General features: G+C 43.5%; 1 protein-coding gene across 1 annotated transcript in view; it reads left to right on the top strand.

Moving 5' to 3' along the window:
- The window catches only part of LOC132264168 (uncharacterized), a 44,691-nt gene that overhangs the window by 22,547 nt on the left and 5,545 nt on the right, over positions 1–16,599 (top strand). Inside the window, exons 3-6 of the mRNA XM_059764272.1 lie at positions 6,012–6,069; positions 14,276–14,572; positions 14,631–15,367; positions 15,423–16,557. Coding sequence (XP_059620255.1) covers positions 6,012–6,069; positions 14,276–14,572; positions 14,631–15,367; positions 15,423–16,557 — 2,227 coding nt within the window. The remainder of the gene's footprint in view (positions 1–6,011; positions 6,070–14,275; positions 14,573–14,630; positions 15,368–15,422; positions 16,558–16,599) is intronic.

The raw sequence follows: 16,599 nt of genomic DNA, 5'->3' as shown, positions 1-16,599 counted from the left end.
CGGAAAACCCATTCAATTCGAGGATGATCCCTCGTCGAATTTCAATCCTTAAGAAGCCTCTCTCCTTCAATGACTTATATTCGTCACTATTGAATGTGTGAAGCAGGTACGAAAGCGTGGGCGAGGATGAGTTATTTGAAAGTTTCACGGTTTAGAGGAGGTGGAGCTTCCAGGGAGTCGAAAATATCCAGTGATAAGCATTTTTTTTTTGAAAGCTTATCTGAACATTATGAGGAGCATTATAGAATTGCCCAATAAATACCTGAGATTGTAGAAGTGGGGATTCAGGGTGAATGAACTGAATTATATTGCATTTCTCTTTTATTTCATCCTATGTGTATGGAAAATGTGTATAGCCTTCGCAAAAATGCCCCAAAAGAACCCCGATAAAATTTCCATGCCGAGATTTTCAGTGCCTTTCGCAGACCGCATAAATATCCCTCTCGAGACAGAATCCGTGGAGATGTTTTCCCGTTAAATCTACAATCTTGCAATCAATAAACAGTTTTCCAGAGTGTGAGGAATGTTTATGAGTTTCCGGTGGATAAATCGTCGAATTTTTCTGAAGTTTCACAATTGAATCGACAATTTATTGCACCCGCGCCAAAAAGACGCTCAGCTGCAGCTTTTCCTCGTGTGAAAAATATTGCTGATGATGTGTAAATATTGGATGTGAGATGTTGCAAAAGGTGGAAAAACACTTGTTCACATGTGAATTTTTCCACCTAAAGAGCGCCCATCCCTTTTGGCTTTCGACACTTTGATAAATGATGTGGCCAAATAGCCTGGCACTTCTTTTTGCCGCCTGTTGTTCCCAAAATACACCAACAGTGAGAGTAACTATGCAATAAATTAAATAAATAATTACACGCATGAGAAATGCGTGGAAATTGGCCAAAGTGCTTCGGCTCAGAGAGACAGCAGGAAGGAAAAGGCGTCTGGAAATAGATTTTTCACAGCAACTCAAGACTCACACTGCCTCATCTTCTTTCGTGTGAAAAGCATTGTTTTCCACTTCGGCGAAGACACCGGGAATTATGGGAATAATCAAGAGGTCTCGGGGGGGATGACAAGTAGGGTATCTGAGTGGGCCTAATTAGCTGCTGATGATGGCACTCATCTGAAGATGCTCGCCGTGATCTTTGGACTCGGCCAGGTTGCTCCCAAAATTCCTTTAGTTTATCGCCCCCTCGTGATATATCCGGCTTGTGTGTAATGTTTGTTTGGTGAAAACCAAATTAAATATGAGTGACGAGAAATTCCTTCGTAAATTTCTCTGTGTTTCTCTTTCCCATGAAATTGGGTGAGTATTTTTCACGCGCCCCATTATAAATTGATCGTGCGGCGGCGGAAAACTCCTCAGTCTCGAGTAGGATTTCGCAATGATCGCGTCGGTCTCGTGGAAAATCATGGAGAAACTCCTCCGTTTCCTAGCTCGAGTGCAGGGCGCAATTTGTCGCTGTCTCATGGTGAGTGTTGGGAGCTCCTTCGAGGCACGTCCGCTGGCCATAAATCACTTTTAATTTATTGACACATTCGCCCAATCCTGCAGCATTTCACTTAGTATTTCCAGCGCCACTCCATTTCAATCTGGCGACGTGCCTCGGCCCAGATGGAATTATCAAAATTGCCCACACGTGGCAGGAGCGAGTGCTGATTAGGTCATTTTCCTCTCCTAACTGGGCATCAGTTGGGCATGAGTTGCTGCGAAAGTGCTTCCGTGGCGGAAAAAGTGTTGAAGACCCCTTGATTGGCTTTCAATTGCAGCATGTTCCGACGGGGAGCTTTTGTGCTTTTGCGCTATATTTTCAATTTTATTACTCTCTGACATTTTGATAGGAGAGAGAAAAAGCCTTCCCGATGTCAGTGTTAATGAAAAATTACAGGCCTTCGCGTCGCGATGAAAGGGAGGAAGTGTATCAGGAGTGAACTCCTCACGATGGTTATTTGTAATTTAAGTGTCTATTTGTGTATGTTAAAAATGTTTCACTGTTGCGGCATTGGTGCGAGGATGAAGGATGTGGGGTTGAGAGCCTCATTTGAAAGTCAAATGCGAGACGTGATGCAGTTCAAGGAATGAATATTTAATATTTTCTCCTCAAGAGCAAACACGGACTGAAGGGGCGCGCCCTTGTCTGGAGGATCCCTCGTCATTTCCTCCAATGTGGTTCCATCCGTACAGGGTTTTTCGCAGAATTCACTCATGGCTCTTTCCTTGGCACGGTGAAATTTCTCTCCGTGTTGAACAAACTGGATGATAATTCTGTCAAGTGTCTGCCGGGGGAAGTTTATTCAGATCCTCAAGAGCATCCCTTATTTTTCTGCGGCAGTCGAGCGGAAATTGCGAATTTCAATCAAACAGCTCTCCTCTCCTCGGCAACTCCTTCATGCCGCAAATCTGCGCACATCAATAGAAATGATGTGGCAAATGAATTAATTTCTCCACTTGCCATTGCCCGGACTACTTCTTGCCCGGCCAAGACAATAAGGAGAGTTTGTTGTACTAATTCCACGATGGCGTGTTTATTTATTATTACGGCCACCACTTTTCTCCATCGTGGCTCAACAATATTAAAACACAGCGATTGGTTAATAAATAATTTCCGCATGTGACAAACCATGGGAATTATTTATGTGTCCGGATTGTAAATTCACGAATTATCGTATCCACGGCCGAAACGACATAAACACACATAGAGTCATTAAATAAATAAATATAAATTGTGAAAATAGATGATTTATGGTTACATTCATGCCATGTAATTGACGTACAAATCTCTCTCAGCTAACAGCATAATTTATTCATGCAAATTGCAACCAGAAACTCCATCGTGGCGTCTTGAAAACTGTTTATTTCTGTACAGCTTTAGTTTATTTAATGTCGGAGCTTTTCGGAATTGCAGGACATCTCATGAATTTACAATATTTACAGATGATGGAATGTAGCTGAAATAGCTCCATTTATGCTATTCGATTGTTTCCTTCGTGTAATTACTTCATTCAACCTTAAAGCAGATGTTCAAAGCTTTAGTTTGTTTAGTTTTAAGCCATTCAAGTCAAATAGTTTAATATTCTGTGACACAGTCATTTAAGTAATTTGAAACAATCTTCCATATCGGTTCTGATGCATTATTATTTAATAGTTTAGTAACTAGAAGCCCATTAGAGACATCTGGGTCTGCCTGAAGTCTATCAAAATACAGTGATAACTTGGCTTTCCTATTATAAGCTTGTTTTGTAACTTAATTATTTCGTTGTGTTGTTCGCAAAGAGATTTGTCCATTCAAAAAGAACACATCAGTTGTTCCAGTTTAAATTTTCATAACATTTTACTAAAGCAGGCCAAAAGTTCTTAAATTTATCAAGAAATACAAGTCTTAAGAACAGGAAATATTTATTGGCATTACCTGAAAAAAAAGAATTACATAAAATGATTGCAGATAATTGATTTAAAACCGTGAAAATAGCAACGGTGGGTGTTTTTTTTTACCGAAAAACCCCCTTTCTTAAAGTGCACTTCGCCAGGATATTGAAGCATCTGTGAACTTTGTTGAACTTTGAGGGTTGAAACTCAATGTTATTTCCTCAGAGAGCCTCCATATATCCCGCCCGCGTCGCTCCAAAATAGCATCGAGTGGGATTGAGAGTGCGAGAAGATTTTTGAGTGCTTCGAAACGAGCATCTCCTGAATCCCTTCCCACGCCCGGCTTTTCATCTTTCAACTTTGCCGGCGCTAATCTCGGCAGGGGATCTGCAGTCCCTGGGAATAATTCTGCAATTTCGCTGCACGACCAGGGCAATATCTTATTATTCATGGAGTTCCTGGAGTGCTTTATGCCATGCAATAAGTCCCTAAATGCGGGGAAGCCCCGGGATTATTTCGGCATGCTATGTTTTCTCATCATTTATCTGGGGGTGGTAGGAATTTTCTGCTCTGTCACTTTTGTCATTCTGCATGCGGTACATTCAATTTCCTGCCCAACTCATTTTCCCCGGGATTTTCTGCCATCGGGAAAATCAATCATCTCGCGAGAGTGGGGTGTAAAAATACAACTCTGCCGCGCCTAAAGCACATGGCGGAAATAGACGCGAAAAGCTGCATTTTTGCATTTTTCCGCTCGAAATATAAATTAAATTTAATGCTCTCAGAGGTGTTTCCCCGGAAAACTTTCAGCAAAACATATTTTCACCTGTTTTTACCCATGTTTGGACTCATAATTGACTTGTACAGTGGATTACATCTCTATGGGGTGTTTTTGGGGTAGTTTATCTCTGGCGATGTTTTTTCACCCAAAAATTTAGCTTGAAGCCTGCTCAAATCCATTCCAGTGCCGCCAGTGACGCATCCCCGGAGTCTAAAAATAGTTTTCCAATTTTTGAGTGATAGTTTGCGGTTGAGCAGAGCTTCTGAGCACGAGTTGGTGAATGGAAACGAGCAAAAGGGTGGTACAGCAGCGATAAAAGCTCCCAAACGATGACTGGGAATCTCTTTTTGAGGGAGAACTTCAGCACATTCCTCACCTCGGGACATATTTTCCCGGGCGCTCGGCAAAAAGCCGTTTTTCCCTACATTTTTCACCAGCTGGGGCGGGAAGAGGAAGAATGGGTGGAAAGGAGAGAAGAGATGTGTATGTGTTTGGTGGGAAAATTCATGCGAATGAAAATATTTTACAACATTTGCAAGCATCGAGGAATATCTTCTCACTTGCTGGCTTCTCCAATTTCCGGGGCAATTCTTTCTCAGCTTCCTCTTCGCCACCCGCTGATGAAATGCCACCGTGGAATGCGATAAAATAGACCCCTCACAGCATTTCTTCATCCACGACTTTTCCTCTCTTGAGTATCATTCTTCATTTGCCCTGGCATGGAAAATCCATCATATTTTCCGTCTGCCTTCGCAACCACTGAGGAAAAGGTCTCCAGAGTGGCCGCAATTTTTGGCCCCATGAAATGTATGCAAATCACGGTCGAATGTCAATTACAGCAATATTTAAACTTTTTCTCTGGACGTGAAAATTAGCCATAAACCGCAGTGGGGGGTGAGCCTTTTTTCTCCCCCAAAAACAATTCCATTAGAGATGGTCGCTGGGGGAGGAAAGCAAAAATGAAATGTAATTTTGAAATACATCAAAGTGCGAGTAAAATTGCAAACACGAGAGATGGCAGATAAAGAACCCTCTCGCTTCTTGTCAGCAATTTTTCTCCGCGCTGAGAAAAAGCTCACATTCTATCACAGGACAAAGGGATCCCGAAATGGGGCCAAGAAATTTTCGATAAACACTCTGAGCGAGATATAGAGAGTCATGGATGGTCTTCAGGGGCTTATCATGCAGCAAAAGTGGTAACATTGCGCTAGATAAGTGAGAACAGCTGAGAAATTGCTCGCGATGCCACATGACGAGCCCCTTGTGGTGTCTTGAAAAGCAATGTTTCATCTTTGCTTCGACAAACACTCAATCTTGGACGAAAATACGACCACCGCACTGAGTGATTTCCTTGCACCGCAAGAGATGATGTGCAATTTGCTGAGCGCTCGAAATGGTGTGCGCTCCCCTTAAAGCGCTGGGAAAATATTTGCAGTTTGAATGAAAGCACGAAGACGCCACAGTGAATTGTGTTGGCCATCAAAGGGGGTGTTTTTTTTTCATGGCTCTTTGCCAAATTTAAGTCTCTTTCCTATTTTGTGTGTGCTGGATGTTTTTTTTAATAGGAAACCCTTTGAGGTTTGTGCAAGACACAGAGCGTGAGAACTTGGAGTGAGCTTGGCAAAAGAGAGAATATTTGTGGAGCAAACATTTGATAAAGCTTTCGACATTTTAATCCACGGGATTTCAAGTTTGCGTGGGTGATTTCCATGGAGACTCCCGAGAGCATTTAGAAAATTAAATTTATAATCACAAATACTGAGATCAACACTCTTCCAGGCCATTGGCTCATTGCGCGCATCCCAGAAATCATTCGATTACAGATATATTATCGATTTGTCTCACACTTTCTCCTCTCCTTTCCAGGCACCCGATGTGGCCACAATGGAGACAACAGACAGCTCAATCTACATCCGCCTAATCCGTAAGTGTAGCTAAGACACCTTCTCGGAACTGTTCCCACACACCATGCCCATCATTCGCTTTCGGAAGTCCTTCAGCTTGTCCGGGGCGGTCGGAGGGAGGGTGTGAATTGTGGGCGACTCCTCGAATGCATCCCTGCCTGGTCATTAATCAGTAATTGCTTGTGATTTCATGGGGATACAGCCACAATGATTTCCGAGACAATTGGTGAGAGATTGCTGGCGATTCCCTCTGTCAATTCATCACTCACTGTTTCCACTTGAGGTGAAGACACAAAAATAAATTGACAAAGACCACAGCCAGGGGCGGGAGGGGTGGAAAATTGCAAATTTAGATTGTCTGCCTCGGTCGTCCGGGGACACACAAAAGGCAGACAATTCTGCAGAATCTGGATGGTGGCAAAGTCGCCCAAACAGGGCGATAATGGTGAACAATGAAGCGAAAAGCTTCTCATCCATTCTCTCCCTTTTCTCTCTCTCTCTCTCACTCACTCTCCACCCCTTGATTAATTGAATGACGTTCCAGTGTTTGAGATGTGAAACAGAAAATAGATAGCCAGAGAGATGAAAAATCTGATTTTTCCTCTCCGCCATAGTTCCATTTTCTATTTCTCTCCAATTCCCTTCCAATCAAATAAAATTTCCCCCCTCATGCCGATAGGGTGTGAGAAATGGTTGTGCGAAGGGAAACTCAATCGCGTGAACTTTCATCTCCACGAGCTGAGGAGCTTTCATCTTGAGCAGAGTGAAAAAGTGATTTCTTATTAAAATTAAATCGATTACAAGAAGCAATTTCTATTTACTTGTAACTTGAATATTTAATAAAGGGGGGGATGAGCACAGAACATTATTTACATGGCAACGAAGGATGGTAGGAAAATATCAGGAAAAGCCAGCTATCAGACACTGAAAGGAAAAAAAAACCCACGATAAAATAGTTTAAGTACGAAATAATATAAGGAATTGTTTGAATTCTATCACTATCTTTACCGGGAAAGAGAATTTATTTTATTCTATATTTGAAAAATCATTTTATTCCACATTGGCGCCACTGGCGGTACTTGTATGAACTTCAGATGTTCATAAAGTGTAACATTCATTTTAACCTCTCAACCGAGCGCAAAATCATTAGGATCTAATGTAATTGAATAATTTTAATTCGAAATTTCAAATTGATCTCACACATTGCTAAAATCTCTTTCCATGAATGCTTTGTGTGACTATAAAATCTGACGTCATATTGTTGCTTTATGTCTCATCTAGGATTAGGCTTTAGATTAGGCATTAGAGCTATTCCATTTCATTACAAAATAATCTGTTTTCAATTGTTTCTTTGTGCTAAAGTCTCCATTACTTTCTGTCTTTGTGAACTGTTCAAATCCGAATTATTCCTCCTTATTTTGTAACACATACAGCAATTTCGCTCTCAGTGCAGTGACGAGCACTTCCGATTCGTGAAAGCCCCTCTTGAGAAACACTGTAAAATGCTGACTGAGACAAATTCGACTGATTCTCCTCCCTTCAATCAATTACTGCCATTTCCGAGAATTGTGTATACATTCTCCTTGGTCAGACTTGCTCCTTGAGCGAAACTGAAGAGGGCCAATTAGGAGTATTCGAATACGGAATTGAGCGCTATTTCCATCTCAGGCGAAATACCAAATGAATTAATTGCCTATAATCGCATTATACAAAATTTTTCTCCTCGTCTCTTCCTCTTCTGGATAAATGCGGAAAAAACGCCCTTGAAAACCCTCCCAATTATTCATAGATATATCTGCGAAATATGTCACCTGTTCAACTATTTAACAAGCCCATTGTAAACTGTTGGCAAGCCGTTAAACCGCCGGTGGAAAAGCACGTGGTTTTTCTGCTTCCATTAATTGCGAGGAAGCCTCTTTGCTGGCTTAAAAGCTAATTAACCGGGGAGTCAATCTATCAGAAAGTGCGGGGCAATAAATTCACCGATAAATATCCTTCGGTACATCGAAAAGCAAATGAGGGACCTTTCTGCACGCAATACAGCCATTCGACGGTGTATTTTTCATGTCGGCGAGGAAAATGGGTTATAAATTGTGAATTTTTCTCTCAATTAACCTTATCACCGATTCAACATCGCGCGAGATGATGTTCTGCGGCAGAGTCTGGCATTGTGCGCCGCGTGAAATTCCCGCGGCGGGTCTTTTTTATTCACTGCACAACCTCTAATTGACCAAAAACTTAGAGCTCGGCATTAATAATTCAGTGGAGTGCTTCGCTCTTCCCCATGAAAACACACCCAGATTCACCCCAGAGATCAATTTGCATAATTTATTTGCATTTTGTATGTTTTTCCGACTTGGAGATGCAGAAGAAACCCTTCTTCTTGCGTGGAGTGTGGAAAAAAGGCGGCGATAAAACTTGAAAAGGGGTTATAAGTTTAAATTAAATTATGGGAGTCTGAGTGTAATTTATTTTTGGGCTTTTCTGACACGCCTGAGAATCCACAAAGTTCACATTATTCTCAATTAGGCGTGAGGCTAAATTGATAAAGAGCGAATGCACGTGAAGAGATAAAGCCTGGCTGGGATATTTATATGAAATTCCAGGAGAATATATTGACGTGGCGGAGAAGCAAATAAATTCTCAGAAAATCGACAGGGAGTCTTTAAGAATTTATAGGTGAAATTTCGCTGCTCAAATTAATTATTCACACACACACAGAGATTCTCTTCTCAGCCATAATGTTCGATTTTCAATGTTTAATACCGTCTGAAGAACCATGAGAAATGACGTAAAATTGATAAATTCAACAAAACATCTCCTCGTCAACTACAATTTTGTCCGACTTTGTGAAAATGTAGACATTGTCCTGGAAAACAGATCGTGATCTCATAATAACGGCATACCAGAGCATGGAAATTCCTCACCTCAGACCGTTTAGTCCCTTTGAAACTGAATGAGAAGGAGTTGTTTTGCAGCCTTTGTGCTGAATATAAACTAAGCCCCTGGCCGTTGAGGAATGGTTAAAGTAACAAAACACTTGAGCTATGTGCCTCGAATGTAACGAGGAATGATATAAATTCATGAATTTCACACATTTATTCACTGGCATTTTGCACAAAACTCCTCCCAGTCTTGGTCCCATTTTTTTTCCTCTCTGCTCGTCTTCGGATCAACCCAACTGCCAGGCGAGGCTGTTTTACTCGTCCTGAAGACACGATTGTCACAGTTGCTGCCTCAATTCTTGACACACTCCATCACGCCCACCAAAATAGATGATTCATTGAGTGGGGAAAATTGAAAATTCCGCGCAAGATTGAAGTGAATTCAATGTAGAATAAAATTCCACTCTTTGATGGAAATTGAATGCATTCTGAAAAGTTATATGTTTGTTGTGAAATTCAGGAGAATTTTAAATAAAATTTGTTTTAGCGCGATTATTAGCGTTATTACTATTAAAGTTCTCGACGCTGGAAAAAAGCACTATAAATTGCAAATTCTGTGAATTTCAGCGGCCAAAGGAAACTTTTTAATAAAACTCAATTATAATACAGTGATTTATTGCTTCACACCAGCCAGAAAAATAGGTCAGTTCTTGAGCTTTCTGCCAGCAGTGTTAATGGGGAAAGAGTTGCGATGCTTCGTCCTGGGAGACAAGCTCACAATTTCCTCTCCCCTCTTCTCAAGGGCAAAGTTTTTAATTAAAGTCAACATTTAACTGGAGAAAAAAATGCAAAACATTTCATTGGCATCTCACCCACCTTCGCGTCTAAATGAGCGATACGCCACAAGACGCTCTCATTTTCCCTCGGCGGTGCTTTTCCTCCCCTCAGCGCCACCGCGACGTGTGTCACCGTCTCTCGATTATTCGCAAATTTGAATAAATTTTCACATACACAGAAAATTTTCCATTTTTATTTCACCCACGCGCCAAGAAGTGAAAATGCACATAAATCTTCGTCCACGGTTTTTCCCATCACAACATTCAGCGTCTCTGTCGCTGAAGGGCGATGAGCTTTTTGCAATGTGATTTGAATTAATGGTAAATTGGCGCTTTTTGTCATCTCGCGATTTGTCGTTTCACTTAATCTCATTCGCCAAGCTTTTGATTTCCACCCCATTTTCCCGCCTCTTTTCTCACTTTTTCTTCTCTTTCTCTCTTGTAGGCATTCTCTTCTCTGGTACGTACACTTTTTTCCTCTTCCTGCTCACCTCAAATTATATAGCCTTAACTAGAGCTCACAAGATCCACACTCGAGTCGTAGGCAAAGCCACAAATTACTGACCGGAATTGACGCTGGCAAAATCCCTCAAACACTATCATGATGCTCTAATAGACATCCTCTGTAATTAAAAAGTTTGCAGAAGAGGATGATATAGAGAGTATAATTAGGTTTCACAACGGCCAGAGTCCAGGATATTTCACGTAACTCAATAATGCATCAAGCGCTACTCGCTCAGTCAATACACCGATGAACTACACCCATTGAATTTATTGTGTTATGTGGCTAGAAAATGAAATTCCACATAAAAACATACTCAAATATATTCCCACACATAATTTTAATTACTAGCGAAATTCACTCAAAGGCTCTTCCACTTCCCTTTTTGCTTTTGTGTTGCACAAAGAAGTCATATTTATTAATGAGTTCTCTCTGACTGTGTATGGCTGAAAGCTTCCGCGAAAGCTCGCTCTTTCCTCCACACGAAACCCCATGAAATAATTGGAGAACCTCTCCCACTCTCGTTCACGAGTAATATATAAAATCCAAATTAATTACAACACGAAAGCAAGATTAAAGGAGAAAAAAAGAGTTCTGCACTCTGCAATTCTATTTATGCTGTGTAGTGTTTCCGCACACTGCATTATTCTGGCGGATAAGCTTTTTTCACTCTCTCGGGAATTCTTTCTGTGAAGCTCTTCACTGTTTTCCCACGCACGACAAGCAGAATTTATCGAGAACGTGATTTTTGCCTGTCGAGCTGAGAAAACATGCCATAAAATATTATCGCACAACTTTTGATACATTGCGACACTTCTCTGGAAGAAAGTACTCGTATAAGAGTGTCTCTTTTGTCACTGTTGTTCTGCACCCGAAGGAGTGGCGTTGGGTGGCTCAATGACAGTAGCGTTGAACCTTTTCACCTTTGATATGAGTTTCAGAAATTAAATTGTTGTACTTAAAGTAGATGCAGCTTATGGAATACCCATAAAATAGAGGTTTTAGATTCATCATAGTATTTTGCAGTTTATCAGAATCATTGTCGTCATATTAAAAAACTCTCTCACGCCATTGCTCAATGAGATAGACTTGCATATTTGTGGAGATTTAGAAGAAAAGCTGTCTGAGAAGAAGGAACTTAGCGCACACTGAAAGTGTAGATGCTCATGAGCGCATGATTGCAATTAAGAGGTGATTTGTGGGCTCTTTGGGCTTGAATTAATGTCCCACCAATTACTCTCGAGCTCTTATCGCATTTACGTATCGACAAATTGAAGGTTGAGGCTCAAGTGCGAAGCAACAGTGTAATGAAACATGCAAATAGCAATTCTTTGTTTCACTCTCAATGCCTCACACGCCTCAATATTTGCCCGGGAGGCTGGCAAGTGGATTAAAAAATATCGCCAGATCATCCTGAATGCCTGCACGAGAGGCGCAAAGTCGCGATGAGAGAGGGGAGACAAATTAATACAAATTTGCCGTATTTGTATATGCAAATGTCCGCTTGATTTATTTGCCAGTGTCTCGATCAATTTGGTTCCAATCACTTTTCGGTGGGGCCTCTAATTGAGGTGTAAATTGATATTTAAATTAGCCAACGCGATATTTTTGCATGGCATGCGCGCTTCGTGATCGGCCAGCAAATCACCTGAGATGACTTTGAGAGTGTTTGAGGAAGTGTCCTCACGCCAAGACACTTCCCATGGCTTCCGCGTAGATGCGAGAATAAATTATCCACGCTTCTGATGCACGTGGGAAATTGGCGCGGCCAGAAGTGAAATTTACAGCCACTTCCCGGGGAATTTGTGGCATCCACCGGGCGTCTCCACCGCCAAAAGCTCTCCATCCAATGAATAATGAAGTGACTTTCACACGCCGTACAAAGAGTCCAAATATACTCACATCAGTGGAGACTTGAAGGATTCCCAAAAGTGATGTTTGCACGCTAATAAATTATTTATACGACCGTTCTTGCGTTTTCTGCGCGAAAACATACACTTTACGCAGTGCTGGCAAGATGAATTTCATTGAGAATCTCGCAGAGGAGCTTTTTTATTCAATGCATCGCCGCATACTTTTGCGCTCCACATGTCCAACTCAGCTAATACCATTAAAGCCGACTTAATTAGCCGACCCACCCTCACACGCAGTCCGTGGAGGACGAAACGTGATTAAGCTCCCCAGCGTCCATGGGAAATGCAGATGGATCAATTGGCAGGAGACTTATTTGCTGACTGTCGCCTGTCATTTATCATCATCGGCAAATTGGACGTGGGAAAAGTTCCTGAGCATATGGACTGAAATCCAATTCTGATGTGTCGTACCTGGAAAATGCAGCACAACAACAGCAGAAAAGCACCCACATTGGATTGCCTTCAGATGAGTGTGCAGTATGCGAAAAGAGATTGAAAAAGGCATTATTAATGGCAATTAAGATGCATTTTGCATGAGCAACCATGGCACCGCCATCCATAAATATCAATTCACGGCAAATGACTAATAATTCTGCGCTGGAAAGTGCGCTCAATGGCGAATTAGCACCATCACCTAATAGAATTTAATGCTTGCCAACTGTCCAATTGGGGCTGATGAGCAAATTGCACTGACTTTGTCTCAAAACATCCTCAAGAGCGACGCATTTTGCCAAGATTCTCACACAATTAAGCATTTAGAGTGAGATTTTAATGCGCTATTTTATTCACTTTTCCCCGTTCTGTTTATTATCTTTCCAACACGGGAAAACTTGTTTACAAAACAATCACTAGCACTTGCAGTCGCGTGATTAATAGGTAGGAAAGGTGGGTGCTGAATGGTGTGGTTGCAAATTTAGAACAGTGAGTAAACGATGCAGTTGTAGCAAATATATTCACAAGTATCGTGTCCGTATTATTATTTTTTTTATTTTTAAATATTCGGCGTTAAAATGCAGGTAGTTGAGAGATAGGCAATTTTCTGCAATTTAAGTGAATTTTTCTCATTGTTTCTGTGTTGTCAGTCACTTATAAATTTCAACAGCGCAATTTATCTTTGAATAAAAAAAGAATATAAGAGAAAACCGCCTCTTATTTTAGCACTTGGAGACCATTAATTACATGGTAGAGTTATTAAATTTTGCCAAGCGATATTTGCGGTAATTTTAAAGAGGCTTCTTGTGGGAATTTCTCGAGAAATTCCTCACGATATGTATTTGGGCAATATGTTATTTCTGCCCGCAAGAACAAATAATTCATGATGTATTGCTCACGATGGTGGAAAATGTGCAAAACACACTCTTCGTTTGATGTATAGTTTTGGCAATGTTGTGAGAAAATGCAGGTGTGCTTTTGCTCTGAAAAAAAGGCGCTCTCGTCTCATTAGCAATTTTCATACATATGTGAAAGTGCCACAAATTCAAACGATTTTCCTCAATGTACTCCACACTCAGTACGAGCGACCGTATATTCACTACATTATGTCTAATTCAAACTATGCATACTAATCATCCCGGCCGATTACATCCCACAATTTGCATAAATTACATTAATTACCCACCCCCCGAGGGCACCCCTCGAGGACTCAGAGTGCAACGTAATGAAGCTTTTGTACCACATTCTTGCTCCACTTTGGCAGCTCTTTCGATTCCGCCTCTTCATCTGCCTTGGGAAATTCAATTAGAAAATTCCATATTCATTACTGAAGATAATGGGGGAGAGGCTTTGGAAGAATTCCTCACGGCCATTCGATTCGCAGTGCAAGTCAAATTCTGGAGGAACTCATCTCGTGTTGAGGAAATTAATATTTAAATCCCTAGAATGCCACCATAAATCAGAAACAACTTCAACTCCACGCAAAGTTAGACAGCGTGTCAACAATTTAATTGACCCCGGAATTTCCACTTCAATTACACCATCTTTCAATACCTGCCTTATGTGGTACTCAAATGCAATTTTCATGGAGGGCAAAACTAAAGGTTTCGCCCCGTTGAGACGCCATCTTTGATGCGGAATGTTATTTCTCTTTGCAGCGACAGCCACGTCGCGTCGGATGTCCGATTCGGACAAGGATCGTCCTCTGCTGGAGGCGCTAATTAGCGGCGATGATCAGCTACCACCGAAGCTGGAAGGGAGTCCGCGCAGGAGGCACGCCTGCAACGGACGCTTCCTCACGATGCACAAGAGACGCCGCAAGAAGCTCACAACGCGAAGTCTGGTGCAGGACGTGGCAATTCTGGACGACATCCTCCACGGCCAAGTCCAGTGCATCCTCAATCAAGTTGGCAACTGGCGATTCAACGCCTTCACCCTCGAAACGGTCACTGGAGGTAGGCGCGCTAGACTTAGGTACGCAGGCCAGCATTGCTAAGATCCTTTGCTTTGCAGGACGATCACTGCCTGTTCTATGTGTTCACTTGTTCCATTGGTACGGCCTATTGGACCACTTCAACTTAGATGTAGTTAGGTTATGGAAATTGTTCACGCTGATCGAGGAGGGGTATCACAGCACCAATCCCTATCACAACGCCATCCACGCCACGGACGTGACGCAGGCCATGCACTGCTTCCTGCAGGAACGCAAGATCCTCGAGCATCTGGAGCCCCTGGAAATCATGGCCTCGCTCATCGGCGCTGTGACCCACGATCTTGACCATCCGGGCGTCAACCAGCCCTTCCTCATCGCCACGTCCAACCACCTAGCGGCCCTGTATGAGAACACCAGCGTCCTGGAGAACCACCACTGGCGCTCGGCTGTGGGCTGCCTGCTAGAGAGTGGCGTGGCTGAGCAAATCCAGCACATCAGGCCCGAACTCGAGCGCCAAATCAGCTCTCTAATCCTCGCCACGGATATCACGCGGCAACAGGAGTTCCTCACCAAATTCCGCAACTTCCTCAACACCTCTACGCTCGACATGAGACAACCTGACCACCGCCACTTCATCCTCCAAATCGCCCTCAAGTGTGCCGACATCTCCAATCCCTGCCGCCCCTGGGATGTCAGCAAGAAGTGGAGTCAGAAGGTTTGCGAGGAGTTCTTCCGTCAAGGCGACTACGAGCGCCAGCTCAATCTTCCTGTGACTTCACTCTGTGATCGCTTCTCGACAACGGTGCCCAAGATCCAGGTAAGAGACATCCTTGAAGTCCTCCTTGACAGCACCCTAAGACCTCTGCTTTCAGGTGGGCTTCTTCAAATTCGTCGTGACGCCCCTGTTTGACGAGTGGCATCGTTTCCTGACCACTGAGCTCTCCACCAAGATGATGCGCTTCCTCAAGTATAATCAAGTGCAGTGGGAGAACCGCGTAGCGGCCGAACTGGCCGAGGAGACGCGCACCGAGATCAGCGATGCTGAACTCCTCGAAGAAGACGAAGAGGAGGAAGAAGAAGAGGATGAACCAGATCAGGCTGGAGCAATGGCTCGGGAGGAGGAGGAGCCTTGCGTTGAATTGTCCGACAGCAGTGAAGTTCTCATCCCAACGACTTCTGTGAAGCTTCCGAGGCGGAGTTCGTTGCAGGTGCCTAGGCTCACACACTCTCGCCACGACAGGCGTCACTCGATGCCCGTGAATGCACCTAGGATCATCCTGCCGTCCAGGGAGCACGCCTCTGGCAGCACGATCCAGGAGGACGTGGAAACCAGGTTTGAGGACAGCTTTTCCCTGCTATCGTCCGACAGTGACTCGGGCCCCAGAGCCCGATCATCTGGAGAGAGCGTGCCAGACCGAGAGCGTCCTCTCAGTGCTGAAACCCTAGTCCCAGACCTCAGCATTGCCACCATGACGGACAGCATCTGTGCCAATAGGCTAAACCTTGTGATGCACGGCGGGAGTGTGGGCAACACTAGCATACTGCCCTCCGCCACGTCCAAGCAGCTCGTGCGACAGCAGACTTTCCCACCGCTTCAGCCCTACATCCGCACTCGCTACATGTCCACCACGGCCGAGCTGGGCGGCTGTGCCGAGACCCTGGCCGAGAGCCGCTCCAGCTCGTCAGAGTCCCAGGGTGATGAGCAGCGAGGAGTGCTGATCAGCAAAAAGGAAAGCTTCAAGCGCGCAGATCAGGACTTTGCGCCGCACGCCAACAGCAAGATCGCTAAACTGACCATTGTGCCGGGCCAGAAGGAGAATCTCGATCCCACCATTCTGCGGCGAACCCTCAACAGACGTCGAGGGTCCGCGCCCGTGGCCACAGTAGGAGTACCCCAGCGTGCCCCCGACGCTCCGCCGACAAAGGAGCCTGTCACACTGGTGATCAGATCCTGCGGAGATCACCTGGTGAGACGTGGCTCAATGCCGGCGGAGACAATGAAGATAAGTGAGTAAACTCTCTTCCAACATTTCTAGCTCAGGGTGTGCT

The sequence above is a fragment of the Phlebotomus argentipes genome, unplaced genomic scaffold (assembly GCF_947086385.1).
Source record: "Phlebotomus argentipes unplaced genomic scaffold, Phlebotomus argentipes genome assembly contig_32, whole genome shotgun sequence".
Lineage (NCBI taxonomy): Eukaryota > Metazoa > Arthropoda > Insecta > Diptera > Psychodidae > Phlebotomus > Phlebotomus argentipes.
This window is presented reverse-complemented; position numbering and strand designations above follow the sequence as displayed.